The sequence below is a fragment of the Monodelphis domestica genome, chromosome 1 (assembly GCF_027887165.1).
Source record: "Monodelphis domestica isolate mMonDom1 chromosome 1, mMonDom1.pri, whole genome shotgun sequence".
NCBI lineage: Eukaryota > Metazoa > Chordata > Mammalia > Didelphimorphia > Didelphidae > Monodelphis > Monodelphis domestica.
In genome coordinates this window covers 42,982,952-42,997,030 of record NC_077227.1, presented here as the reverse complement: position 1 = coordinate 42,997,030, position 14,079 = coordinate 42,982,952, and the positions used below count along the sequence as shown (strand labels likewise).

The following is a 14,079-nucleotide window of genomic DNA, read 5'->3' as shown; positions in this document are numbered from 1 at the left end:
AGCCTCAAGAGCATTTCATTGTGCAAGGAAATGGTATGTGGCAATATTATCATTCTGTGCAAGAGGGAAAGGCCTCAGAGCCACAGGACCTTAGTTCAAATCCTGATCCCAAGACAACACTTTGTGACCTTAAAGCAGTAACTAACTAAACAAACCAATTAGATTTTCTAGCCTTGGTTTCCTTCTTCATCAATTAGGAATAATTAGATCCACAAACTGAAGCATCCAAGTGGTACAGGGGATAGAATGCTAGAAGACCCAAGTTCAAATCTAGAAACAAGCATATGGAGTGACTGTGTGACCCTGGGCAAGTCATTTCTATTTACCTCATGTTCTCATCTGTAAAATCAAAAAAATCATAGCACAGACCTCACGGAGTTGTTGTAAGGATCAAATAAGAATAATAAGTAGTTTGCACAATGCTTGGCACAGAGTAAATTACTATATGAATTTAGCTATTTTTATTATTGTTATAGTTATATAAAACTGGAAGAATTGTTTTTAGAAAAGAGCTTTATAAGCCTTAAAGTGTTCAAAAAATCACATTTATGTACTATGAAAATAATTGTTTTTATCTATGCTTTAATGAGGTGCAAGTTGGCCCAGGTTGGAAACTGAGTGGATCTAAGTTCTCTAGTAGATCAGAGTGGGAGAGAACTTCCAACCTAGGCAAGATGGGAATACCTAGTCTTTAAAAGGCATGTGTGTATGTACATATATGTAGTTATACCTACACAATTACATTTTACCTAGGCTAATCTTCTGACATAGATAACCCTTCCTTCCTTGAGCCATTTGAAACTTTGCTAGTCTGGCACCGGGTGATGCTCGTAAAGGCCCGGGTCACTTCTAAGGTATTACAGGTAAAACGATCAACAGAAAATGTGTTTTTAAAATACTTTATTTTGGTGCAATACTAGTCATCATACACTGTATTCGGAATCACCAGGAACACTTATTCTTGCTATTCAGGCAGGGCGCTGCTGGTGATTTTTCAGGGAGTCTAAGCATAGCATAGCAATGGCTTCAGGAAATAAAAGTTACCAATGAACGGCTTAAAAAGAATTGAAAAATTACTCTCAACCTTCCCAAAGACAGCCTGAGCTGGACTGAAAATTATTTGCTGGAGGAAACAGTGGCTAATAACTAAACAATCATTAAGCCATCGAAGAGGAACAGCGTGTGAAAAGCAAAGCTGCAGCGAGGAGGAAGGACTCAGAGCTTGAATTTCTGCTGCTGGGTCTCTGAGTCGTACAGGCTGATGAGGCGATCTGCTTCCCTCCACCCGGACAGCAGAGCACCATGGGTGGTAGAGTAGAATGTCCGATGGGTGGCTTCCCCAGCGAAAAGTATCTGAAACTGCAAGTCAAATGAAAGGCTTAGACAAGGCCATAAAGGGAGGGGGGAGCACAGAAAAGACATGGTTTTCTTCCTTAAGGATTTTTTTCTAACACTGTTGTCATAGAGATCATAGCTTGGAAAAGAAAGGTTTGGGGGAAGTGGCTATTTTTTGTTTTGTTTTCCACTTAAATACTGGCAAGAGACCTATTTAAAAAAAGAAGATGATGTCTGGAAGAAAGAGAAATATCTTCAAATAGTGCTTCTGTTCTCTCCATTAGGACCTGGGTGTTTTGCATACATTCTTAAGGCAGCAAGAAAAGGATACAAAGAAGGCAACTAGGTGGCTCAGTGGATTAAGAGCTAGGCCTAAAGACAGGAGGACCTGGGTTCAAATCTGACCTCAGGCACTGTAACTAATAAGATGTCCTCAATGGATAGAGCAAGGCCTGGAGATGGGAGTTCCTGGGTTCAGATCTGGCCTCAGACACTTCCTAGCTGTGTGACCCTGCACAAGTCACTCAACCCCCATTGCCTAGCCTTTACTGCTCTTCTAACTTGGAACCTCCTTCACCTAGTACCAAATCTGAGACAAAAAGTTAAGGGTTTAAAAGAGAGACTGACCACATGTCAAGAAAGGCATTAGCATTCACCACCCAAGAAGGGAAAAGATTTACCTGGGAGCTTAAGGAGTCTGTAGGAAGAGGCTGGGCAAGTATATCAATGTCATCTCCAGAGCTGCCAACTGCGACGTAGCTGTAAGATCCTCTGGTGTAGGGGGCACTGTGCCACTTGGACCGGAGGATACTCCTAGGCCCGGAGAGCTGTGGATTTCCTGAACCCCAGAGATGCAGCAGGTTAACACAGCACTCCCTCCCGTATGTTTGCAATTTGCTTTTCATTTTAAAGACTGGGCATTTTCCAAAATGAAAGACACTACCAGGGAAGAAAACCAAGTCATACAGTATAATTAGCAAAAGGCTCCTTCTGCTGTGTCAGCTTTGCTAAATTCTAAACAAACAGGAGAGCAATGCGATCTAGTGGACAAAGCAGATGCTTACCAGTCAGTAAGGGATTAAAAGGGGGTGAAAGTGGGATCTGACCCAGCAATTCTGTGTGACCTTGACAATGACATTTTCTCTTTTGGAGTTCATCTGTAAAATCTGGTGTCAAGTGCCTTTGCTTTAACTAACTCTGTGTCACTGAAAGAGTCAGGTAAGGCTCAACCTAGAAACCTCACAGCCAAGCACTTTTCATCCATCTGTGTTTTTCTACCCTTGGTAATACACAGACCAAATCTATCCCTGGGATATCCTGAAACACTGCACTTAAGAGTCGGTGGTCAATTCGAAGCAAATACAATCTAGGTCTTTTGTTGGCACATAAGGGACGAGTACCTGTTATTCTCCTTAAGACTTGGGTTAAAGAAGAACGCACTTCCTCATCAGAAAGAGTTTCCATAAATTCTGATTCATGTCCAGCAATGAATCCACAGAGAACATATGCAGACCTGTCCAGAAAGAAACCGTCAAGGGAAGTAGTTTGGGTACAGAACAGACAAGCAAACAAAAGATCATCCCTTCCTGGCCTCTTCTGAGCTGGATCACAAAGTAGGCTGGCAACCACTCGAGGAGGGACTGGAGACAGGAATGTTGCGTGATGGGCAGGCTGGCTTGGTACCAGCTCCTCTACACGGTCCCAAGCATGTAGCCCTTTTCCCTACTGACCTAGTACTTTAACAACTAAAGTGCCATGTTTGTCCCACGTTTCCTCATTCTGTCCCGCTGTTCTGAAGTCTCTTTGCTTTTTACCTCTTTTAACATTTTTTCTCTTGACTATACTATACCAACTTAGATCCTATCCTATACATCTTTTTTTAATCTTTAATCTTCCCCACAAATCAGTTCATTCAGTCTCTAAATTACTCATAATAATCTGAATTATCATCACCACACAAGTATATGTATATTATATGTGCATATATGTGCATGCACATATATACAGATAGTTTTACATTGCCAATATTATATAGGGTAAAGGCAGTGTGATGGAGCTACTGGTTACAGTCTGGAAGACAAGGGTTCAAATCTTCCTTCTTGACACTTACTAGCTATGTGAACCCAAAAAAGCCCTTTAGGCAACTCTCAAGAACTAATGTACTTACTCCTGGATGGGTTGTGATCTATTGCTCTGGAGAGCTGGAGGAGTCTCCAGCCCATGAGTTTCCCCATGCCAATGCAATCACAGATGTTTCTATACATATATACACATAGGCTAAAATGAGTGTCTGTGTGTGCCTTGACTTCCCCAGCTCCCAAGCACAGGTCATCACAACCCAACTGTGACTTGGCAGATGAGTCCTCAGATGCTGCCTAAAGCACAGAGAAGGGTTTTCCTGGGTTCACAAAACGAGTGTGAAGAAGCAGGATTCCAACCCATGCCTTCCAGCACTCCATCCCCTTACCGTTACCATATAATGCTGCTTAGGTCAAACTGTTTTAGGTAATTGAGCATTGCTCTTTATTCTCTGATGTCATTCCAGTGAATACTGTGTTTTCATCCTCTGCATTGTCTGTGCTCATAAATCAGGAGCTGGGAGGGACATCCCAGATCATCTAAGTCAATGCCCTCATTTTATAGATCAGGAACTTGAGACCCAGAGGTTGTGACTAGCCAAAGTAGAAAGCAGTAGAGGCTGGTTTTGAACTTCAAATGTCATACTCTTCACTACACCTTGCTCCAATCTTGCCTCAGGACCAGATTTAACTCCTCCTGGCTACCATCCCTGTGTCTGACTTCCTCTGGAACCCTCAGCGCCAGTGAATTATTATAGGTGCCATTACCTACCCTCCCCAGTACTCCAAACTGCCTGGCCTTGAATGTAGCCATCCACCACGGATCTGATCAAAAACATGTAGACTTACACGAAGACTTATTTCCCTTCTTGATGGGCGCTGAACCAGTCTAGCAGTTGGGCATGAGGATTCAATTCCTTATGTCACTCTAGCAACTTGAGCTTCCCTTGGATGCAAACTCCCTGAATTGTCAGGAACACAGTTGGCACTTTCTACATCATCACCCACTCATGATTCAGTATTGAGGAATGTCTCAAAAAACAATAATAATACATACTCCATGGGGGGCAGGACTATAAAGCCAACAAGCTTTTGGAACCATATGTCCTGTAGCTCAGCCCTGACATCAATGAGGGGCGATGTGTCCTCCCACACCACCTGGATTTGCTGGCAGTCCGGTTCCCAGAAAGGTGCTTCAAACTCCAGGAATATTTTATTATTGGTTCCGAAGCCCATTTTCCTGATCACATCTGCTTTCCTATGGGGAAGTTGTGGACTGAATAAGGTAGTCATTTTCTCTTTGAGAAAACCTGAAATAAATCAAATGAGAGTGAACTGATCAAAACCTGTATTCAAGGTTAGGATGAAAGTAGATAAGATGAATTAATGACTAGGAAGGAGCACAAAAATGTCACAGCTTCAAATCCCAATGGTTAGGTTAGTTCCAATATAGTGAATAGCCTAGCATGAAAGAGAAGGAGCTTTTGAAGATGCTGACCTGGGGAACAAAGGTAAAGAGAAAATTAAAATGACTAGGAATCTTCTCAGGAGATCAGATATCCAAGAGCAAGAAATACTCTGTCCCACTACACTAGCACCTTCTGGAATAAAACTCCTTCCTTTTTTTGTTAAACTCATACCTTCTGTCTTAGAATCAATACTAAGTATTGGTTCCAAGGCAAAAGAGCAATAAGGGCTAAGCAATAAGGTTTAAATGACTTGTCTAGCTAGGAAGTGTCTAAGGCCATATTGAACTCAGGATTTCTCACCTCCAGTCCTAGCTGTCAATCCACTGAGCCACATAGCTGCCTCCTATATAGTTGTTTTTTTTTAAAATACTTACCTTCTGCCTTCGAATCAATACTGTGTATTGGTTCTAAGACAGAAGAGGGGTAAGGGCTAGGCAATGGAGATTAATCCAGATTTGAACCCAGGACCTCCTGTCTCTAGGCTTGGCTCTCAATCCACTGAGCTACCCAGCGTCCCCCTATATAGTTTTAAGGCTTGTAAAACATTCTCTCATGGGAGCCTCCTTGCAATCCTTACTTAAGGATCATGATCTCCATTTACAGGTGAGGAAGCTAACAGGCAGAAAGGTAAAGTAACAGCTCTCTACTAATACACTAGAAGAGAAACCTGGCAGGCTTGAATGGTGGGGAGGCACTGTCAGGATGACATTCATCTCTCTTAATGTCCTATACTCAACTCTCAAATATCTAACGCACAAATGCAGCATTGAGGAGCACTGAGCTAGACAATCTCACTCCAATTTACACAAGGACTTGATAGGATTGCAAATCTCATGGGAAGTGCCAGCTACAAGAGTTAGGGGAATCTCAGACCACGTTCTCCAGATGGAGGCAGATGAGAGTTCTACTGTGTCCCTTCAAGGATCTTCACTATCGTGTCTAGTTCTGGATATCTCATCTTAGAAGAACATTAACAAACTCAACAAAGCACAAAGGACGAGGACACGTAGGGCCTAGAAGCTGCAACAAAGAAAGGAAAATGCTGGGCTCAGGATCCAGAGACCCAGATTCTTGTGCCTATTAGCTGTATGTCCAGAGACAGGTTAATTTATTTGAGTCTCAGATTCCTCAACTGTAATATGGCAATAATGATGCCTGGAATCCTTGTCTTACACAGTTGTTGTAAGGCTCAAATGAGTTAATTGAGCAAAGCACTTTGTAAACCTCAAAGTGCTCTTAGTAATGACACTGATATTTCTATGTTCTCCCTCAAAACAACTGAAGGAAGAAAAGAAGCACTTATTAAGTGCCTTCTATGTGAAATATCTCATATAATCCCCACCAGAGCCCTGGGAGGAAGAGAAAACTTAGAAGGCATGTGACTGGGCTTCAAATAGCTGAAGGGGTTGTGCCTTGAAGGAAAGGCTGTTCCCTTTGACGAGATGACCTCTGCATGGATATGTGCAGGGCCAGAACTCCAGCTGAGATCCCTCCAACCCCTGCCATTCTAGAATGACCTCCAAGGCTGCAGCCCAAGTCAGCTCCTCTCTAGGGGAAGCTGTGGCTGCACAGTTCTATGAATCCTTCACAACCTGGCAGTTACCATTTATTTCTGTGACCTCAGCCTTAGTGATGTGAACTCCTATGCAGTCTGATAATTCAGCAATAATCTTCCTTTACTTCCCAGACTTATTGGCTTTTGCCCCAGTCCTCAAGCTGAACTTTACTCTCATATTCAGCCAATTCTACATTTTACCAAATTTTCAAACTACTCTGTATCCAATGAAAGAATTTTCTTAAGAAATACATAATCAGGGGGCAGCTGGGTAGCTCAGTGGATTGAGAGCCAGGCCTAGAGATGGGAGGTCCTAGGTTCAAATCTGGCCTCAGACACTTCCCAGCTGTGTGACCTTGGGCAAGTCACTTGACCCCCATTGCCTAGCCCTTACCACTCTTCTGCCTTGGAGCCAACACACAGTACTGACTCCAAGACGGAAGGTAAGGGTTTAAAAAAAAAAAAGAAATACATAATCATAAAAACCACATCTTTAACTTCTCATTGATTTCTTCTAGCTTAGGGCTAACACCTTGTTTCTGGAATGAAAAAGTCACAAATCAGATCTGAAAGGAACCTCAGGGGCCATTGAATCCAAACCTCTATTTTACAGATGAGAAAGTGATTTGCTCAAGGTCCCATATGTAGGGAGTGGCAGAATCAGAATTTGAACTCATGTCTTGTGACTTGTTGAGTACTCTTTCTACAGTACTGTTATTATTGAGTCATTGGTTCCAAGGCAGAAGAGTAGTAAGGTGAGACCAATGAAGTTAAATGACTCACCCAGGGTCACGCAGCTAGGAAGTGTCTTGATGCCAGATTTGAACCCAGGACCTCCCATCTCCAGGCATAGCCTTCTACCCACCGAGTTATCTATCTGCCCCATGTCCAACTCTTCTTGACCTCATTTGGGATTCCCTTGGCAAAGTCACTGGAATGGTTTACCATTTCTTTCTTTAACTCATTTTACAGATGAGGAAATTGGGGCAAATTGACTTGCTCAGGGTCACACAGCTAATAAGTATCTAAGGTCAGCTTTGAACTTTGAAGATGAGTCTTCCTGACTTTATCCCTGTACCACTTAGCTACCCTCCTGTACTGTTATCTTACCTTTATTAACATCTTATTTCAAACAAATTAAATAATTACTTATAGACCACATTTTTCTCAAGGAGATTTAACCTTTGTCTTTTGAAGGAAGAACATGATTTCCTCAGCTATGGGAACAGCTTCCATCAACATAGATTGTAACCTATCAATAATGCAGTGGATCATAGGAATCTTACAGTTCATCTAGTTGAATCCCTTGATTTATAGCAAAAAACACTGAGGCCCACAAGAGGAGGGAATTTGTCACACACGTCCCATATGGAGGGAGAGTGGTTCCCTCCTTCCCAATCTACCCCACTACATTGTGTCATTCTCTGGCTCAAATCCATCAGTGGTTCAAAAATGACAGCTACATCTTAGGGAGCATAAAGAGGATCAGTGACTTGGCCAGGGTCACATAACTAGTAGTCCTCTGTTAGAGGTAGAACTTGAATATAGGTCTTCTTGATTCCAAATTCAGCACTCTCTCCACTAAATCTCTCCCTCTTTACTAAGAAGGAGGACCACTAAGTGGAGCAGTGGATCAGGAAGGCTTCATCTTCCATGAGTTCAAATCTGAAATGGCCTGAGACACTTTCTAACCATGTGACCCTGGACAAGTCACTTAACCCTGCCTCAGTTTCCTCATCTGTAAAATTAACTGGGGAAGGAAATATCAAACTACTCCAGTATCTCTGCCAAGAAAACCCTAAACAGAGTCACAAAGCAACTGAAATGACTGCAATAACTAAGAAGGAAGAGTGGTACAGATTTTTTTTTAAAAGGTAGCAGGTGCAAAGTCAGGGGTCTCTCATTTGAATCTCAGTTCCATTACTTGTTATTTGTGTGATCCTGTACAAGTAGTTTTTCTCATTTGTAAATTGGACATAATAATACCTAGTTTACAGTTTTGTTTGGAGAAAAACACTTTGCAAACTTTAATAGGTTATACAAATGAGAATGATAACTTAAAATTTAAATTATCTTATTAACATAAAGATGAAATAAGACACATGGCTATATTTTTAAGTTAGGGCTACACAGGGGGTAGCTAGGTGACTCTATGTACTGAGAAATAGGAGGTCCTGGGTTCAAATTTGACCCCAGACACTTCCTAGCTGTGTGACCCTGGACAAGTCACTTAACACTCACTGCCTAGCCCTCACCACTCTAGTGCCTTAAAATCAAAAGATGGTATTGATTCTAAGATGGAAGGTAAGGGTTAAAAAAAAAAAAGATAAGGCTAGACACTAGAGGTATAGCCATTTTATGAATTTGTATTAAAAATGTAGCAAGAGAAAAGAGACAGAAAAATGTTTACCTAAAGGGACAGTGACTATAACATGATGTGCTGGGAATTTCTCTCCATCTTCACATTCCACTTGTACTGGAAATCTCTCTTTTGGAGAATGTTCATCTCTGAAGGAGCCATTCCAGAGAATGGTCTTCACTGGTTTGTTAAACAGTATAACATTTTTTGGCAAAGAAGTCATCATGCAGTTTGTAAGGCCTTCGTACCCCCTAGGAGAGTTATGATACACATCAGAATTTTTTTCAGAAGAGCCAGATGGCTGAAATCCATTTTAAAACTTGTTCCTATAAAACAAAGCTGTGTAATTGAAATGATCAAGCTTGGTTCTGGAAGAGCTAAGCTGATGTACCTCCTTCCCTTCGCTGCAGAGGTGAGGAACTCTGGATGGAAGATTGAGGCATGGTTAATTAGTTAGTACTAAATTGCTTCTTTCTTTTTTCTTTTATATTATTTGTTACAAGGGAAGGCTTGCTGGGCAAAGGATGGGAAAGGGCTATATTAAAAAATGAAAATAATGTAACAAGAAGCATCAGTAAAAAATTGTTCCACATTCCTCCCAAAAACCTTCTGAAGTCAGAGCTGTTTTAGCTAGTTCTAAAAAAGAGATCACAATTATATTAAAAAAAAAAAAAACACCTCCTGAGGTTTTCCATCCAGTCTAACTTCTGGGTCTGCTCTCACTAGATCTATCATCTTTATTTCCGGGCAATAGTTCATCATACAGCAGCAATAAGTCAACTTCCCACAATGGCCAAAAGTCTCACACAGTTAACAAGAGAATCAAAGGCAAAATACTGGCTTCCCAAAATGGTTCAGTGGGGGAGTGGGGAACTGTCAAAGGGGTATTATGTAAAAAAAAAATGCTTCTCCTATTTTCTCTTGAGATTAAGCAAATCTAAATCTTTTACAAATGAGAGACTTGAGGAACTTGGGGGAGGGGGGGATGCTCAGAGACAGAAAAATGAAAATTTGACTCTTAAAATCCTCTCATCTCCCCCCCCAAATTTGAGCATTTTCTCTAGAACACCTGCAAAGCTTCTGTTCATTCTAAGACTGAATCACAGGGCATCCTCATTTGGGTCAGACCACTATAAATGGTCTTCAGACTAAAGTTACAACCACCTCTGGGGGTACACTATGAAGTAGAATCCACTTACTCAGTAAAGGTACAATCTAGCCCAGGCAACATGGCGTATTCCCCAAAAGGTCCTAGGGCAACCAAATCCATACTGTGGCACCCACTCACGCAGCACTCTAGGTTGAAGAAAGTGTTCAGGATGGACAGTTTAAGCTTCTTGGTTTCTTCATTATCAGTCCACTCAGACAAATGCCTATGGATTGCTTCCTTCAGGAATTCCCCCACGCTGGCAACAGGGGTCTCTGCCATATGGAGGAACTCCCGTGTTTGGTCTAACAAGGTATAAAACAGATTAGCTACATCTTCTACCAACTTGAGATCCACATCTTTGCCAGAGCTGGAGAAGGACACAGAGGGCAGCCCTGGGTGGCCACCGACTTCAATAAGCTGATTTTCCTCCGACATCTCTTTTTCACCCAACAGGCCATACTCTAAAGCCAACTGGAAGATCGGGTTGTTTTTGGAGGGCCCATGAATCCAGTGTGCCCCAATTTCAACCACACCACCTGAGGGAACGGAAGGAGAGTGGGAACAAAGTTCATCCTCTTTTCTGCTTTCTTAGTTCCCCTCCCTCTGGAGCTTGACCTTCCTTCTCTCACTTTCCAACCAAGTTCAATCCCCCTTCTCACCCCGGAGCACTCTAGGTTTTACTCACATCGCCCCCCACCCCAGCACATCTAGGCCTCAGTTTCCTCCACAGTAAGAGACTTGGACTGTGCACACGATGTCCAAGGTCCTTCTGGAGGAATTTAGGGAAGGAGCTTCACTGGCCCCGGGCCCCACGGTCACCCTGCCGGGAGGGGACTGCAGTGGACGACTTCTAAGGTCCAGGCGTCCCATGACCTTTTCTGATGACCAAGATCAGGGGACAATGGGTCTCCCCGACACTTCACACACCCCACCCCCATGCCCTGGTTGAAACAGGTCCCGGTTTCTACCAAAAACTGCGGGCATTGCAGGGGTCAGGGTAAGGGTCGGAGTGCCCCCTGCCTGAGCAGGGAACTTTGCTGAATTGGTGGAAGGGGGGCAGGTTACCGAAGGCTGACTCGGAGCGGATGCGGCCCCCGCAGCGGTCAGTGGCCTCTAGAAGCTGCGTCCGGAAGCCTTGGTGCCGACAAAGCCGCTGTGCTGCCCCGAGCCCCGCGATGCCGCCGCCGATCACCAAGATGGTGGGGTTCCTGGAGTAAAACCTGCCTCCGCTGCTTCCCTCCATGACGCTCTTTCTGCTGCTCGGTGTTTTAGCCACAGAGGGGCTCCTAAGTCTGGACTCAATCGTGACTACAGCTCCGCCTCCGGCCTGGGATCCGGCTCCTCCCCCGGCCACAGACGCTCTGCCCTCACCTCCGCCTCCGTCTCCGCCCCGACGCTCTGAGCCCGCCCCTTCCCACCCGGGCTGTTCTGACCCAGCCTTTGCCCCGCCTCCGTTCTGACCACGCCCTTCCCATCTGGGTCCGGTCCGCCCAAGCCATGCCCCTACTCCAATCACGGCTCGTCCTTCGGCGGAGCTCTAATCCCTTCTAGCGCCAACCTTGGCCCTGCCCTGAGCCCCTCTCCCAGTAGCTCCGCCCCAGATCCCATCCTGTCTCCTAAAACTTTCCATTTTCCTCCTGGGCTTTAACGTGGGCACTGCCCCGCCCCGCGCAGATTCCAGCTCTAACCCCTCCCCCTCCGATTCTGGCCACGCCCCATCTAATTATACACGGGTTGCGCCCCTCCCGTTTGGGCTCCGCCTTCACCCGGCTCTCTTTCCTTCCCCCGCCCTTTAGGCTCAGTCTCTCTCCCCTTCCCCAGGCTCCTGGTCAGCTGTAGCCGGCACTCTAGGGCTCTGCTGTTATCCCTCTCCCCTCAACCTGATCCACCCGTGGTCAGTCCTCGGCCGTGTACCACTCCTACCTTTCTAACGTTTTTATTCTTAGTCTGACTCTTCCCGGCCCCATCCAGCTCATTTTACAGATGATGAAATCGAGGCAGATGGAGTTAAGTGGTTTGTCCAGGGTCATACAACTAGTACATGTCTGAGGCTGGATTTGAGCTCTTGAAAGATGAAAAGCTCTTCTGGACTACACACTCCGCTATCCACGAAAAATGTCTTCTCGTTAGAAAGATCTACAAATGTGTTTCCTTGGATTATGCATGTTAGTTACAAAGCTTTGTTTTCTTTTTCTTTTAAAGGACCTCTGGGCTTGAGATCTTTGGCTTAGTGTTGGGAGGAATTTTAGAGATCTTGGGATAAAAGGAGCCTAGATCAAAAGCTAGAAGGGACTTTAAGATTATAGGCAAGGAAACTAGGGTCCAGAGAAAGGGAACAGCCTGTCCAAGGACACCCCTTTCCAGTAAAGTAGCAGAAATGGCATTTGAACTCAATTCCTTCTGATTTCCCCAAGGTTACAAAATTTAAAACTATATAGGCATTAGTATTCAGATTATGTGATATCTTATAGGATCAGGGCAAAAGTGCCTAAAACACTATAAGAGTTTCATTTCCTGAAGATTGCCAAAACGGAAACAAATACTTTTTGTTTAGGCTTTTTCAAAATGAAGAGGAGGGGAAGAATATGATCATGCTTTCTAACCATCCTTCCTACACAAATTTTTTTTAAATTGCCTACAATGTGCTAGGCACTACACTATATACTAGGGATACATACAAAAATAGCTAGCATTTATATACTTTGAGGTTTGTGAAATGAACTTTCTCTTATAAGTGTGTGCCTGTGTGTATCTCTCCTACATCTGGCTGGGTGTATGTATATATGTGTGTGTGTGTGTGTGTGTGTGTGTGTATACATATATAAAGAGATAATATATGTATATATACAAAGAGAACATATATATATACATAGAGAATACATATATACACACAGGTATACCTTCTACATCTAGGAGTTAGAGGTACAGCACCTCTGCAATCTAGAAAAAGTGAGCAAAATTTTTTGGTTTTCCCTTTGTACCAGAAAAGAACTCTACATTTTTTCTTTTTCTTTTTTGGGGTATTTACAATATCTTATATTCATTTATGAGTTACTAAACTTTTAAAGATATCTCTACATTTCTAGCCTTTGTGTTGTTTGCTGGCTTTTGCATTCTTTTCACAAACTGTAACTTTTTACTTATTTTACTATTAAAAAAGAAATTGTGTGTATTTATTGTATTAAAAGATAAACTATGTTTAAATTATACAATACTATAATATATGTATATATATTAGGTATTTCTGAGTTCCTGAACATTTTCCATGTTGTCTGCTGGCTTCCAAAAATTCCTCCAAGTTCCCATTTAACTTCTTATGCCAACTTGCAATATATTGAGTTCTGGATTTCAAGGAAGCATAACTAGGGGTCAATATGGTTCTGCTAATTAATATTTCAGTGACTGGACAAGTCACACCTTCTCTGTTCCTTAGATTCCTTAGAGGGCATTGGCTGAGATGTTCTATGAACTCCTCTCTCAGGACCTTGCCATGCTTTCAAATACAGTCCTTTGTGTAGTCCAAGATACTGCTACTGACCCACAGCGAATAGGAAATTAGTTAAATTGATGGTTTTATTTTAACTGTTTGTTAATCCACATTCTCTCAACAAGTCTATTTTTTAACCTGGCATGTAAAATTAGGGGATACAATATGTGATCATAGGAGAGGATTATTTAATTAGCACATGCCTTCTATGTGTACAATAGTAGACTAAGCCCTGTAGTAGATTGTTTTAAGTATGATAGACAATTTTTGGTGGAAAAACTCCTGCATCATTTGAGCAAGTTATTTCATGTTCATGAATCTTGGTTTTCTCATTTTTTTTTAATGTGAAGATTGGATTAGAAAATATCTCTGGTTCTTTCCAGCTCTAAATCCTATGAAACAGGGTGGTCAGTGAATTGAGAGTCAGACCCAGAGATGGGGGAGGTCCTGAGTTCAAATTTGAACAAGTCACTTAACCCCTCTTGCTTAGCCCTTACCACTCTTCTGCCCAAGACAGAAGGTAATGGTTAAAAAAAAAATCCTATGAAACAATCTGCAAGGAGAGGGACTGTAGCAAATATTGGACATCAGGGCATATGATTCTTCTCTCCAATTATCAGACTTTGGAAACAAATCAATATGCTTT

At 42.8% G+C, this 14,079-nt stretch overlaps 1 protein-coding gene across 3 annotated transcripts; it reads right to left on the bottom strand.

The window, feature by feature from the left end:
- Positions 1-883: 883 nt before the first annotated feature.
- PAOX (polyamine oxidase) lies at positions 884-11,617 on the bottom strand. 3 transcript variants are annotated; one of them, XM_003339897.4, is made up of 7 exons: positions 11,012-11,615; positions 9,996-10,482; positions 8,848-9,047; positions 4,471-4,723; positions 2,736-2,848; positions 2,016-2,173; positions 884-1,359 (listed from the first exon to the last, which is right to left on the bottom strand). In XM_003339897.4, exons 1-7 carry the CDS (start codon positions 11,187-11,189, stop codon positions 1,216-1,218), a joined length of 1,533 nt encoding a protein of 510 aa, XP_003339945.1. In that variant the 5' UTR covers positions 11,190-11,615; the 3' UTR covers positions 884-1,215. The 3 variants fall into 3 exon arrangements, with proteins under 3 accessions (XP_003339945.1, XP_056653900.1, XP_007478156.1); XM_056797922.1 differs by lacking the exon at positions 11,012-11,615 and adding an exon at positions 10,632-10,897; XM_007478094.3 differs by lacking the exon at positions 884-1,359 and having other exon boundaries at positions 2,031-2,274; positions 11,012-11,617.
- Positions 11,618-14,079: the final 2,462 nt, after the last annotated feature.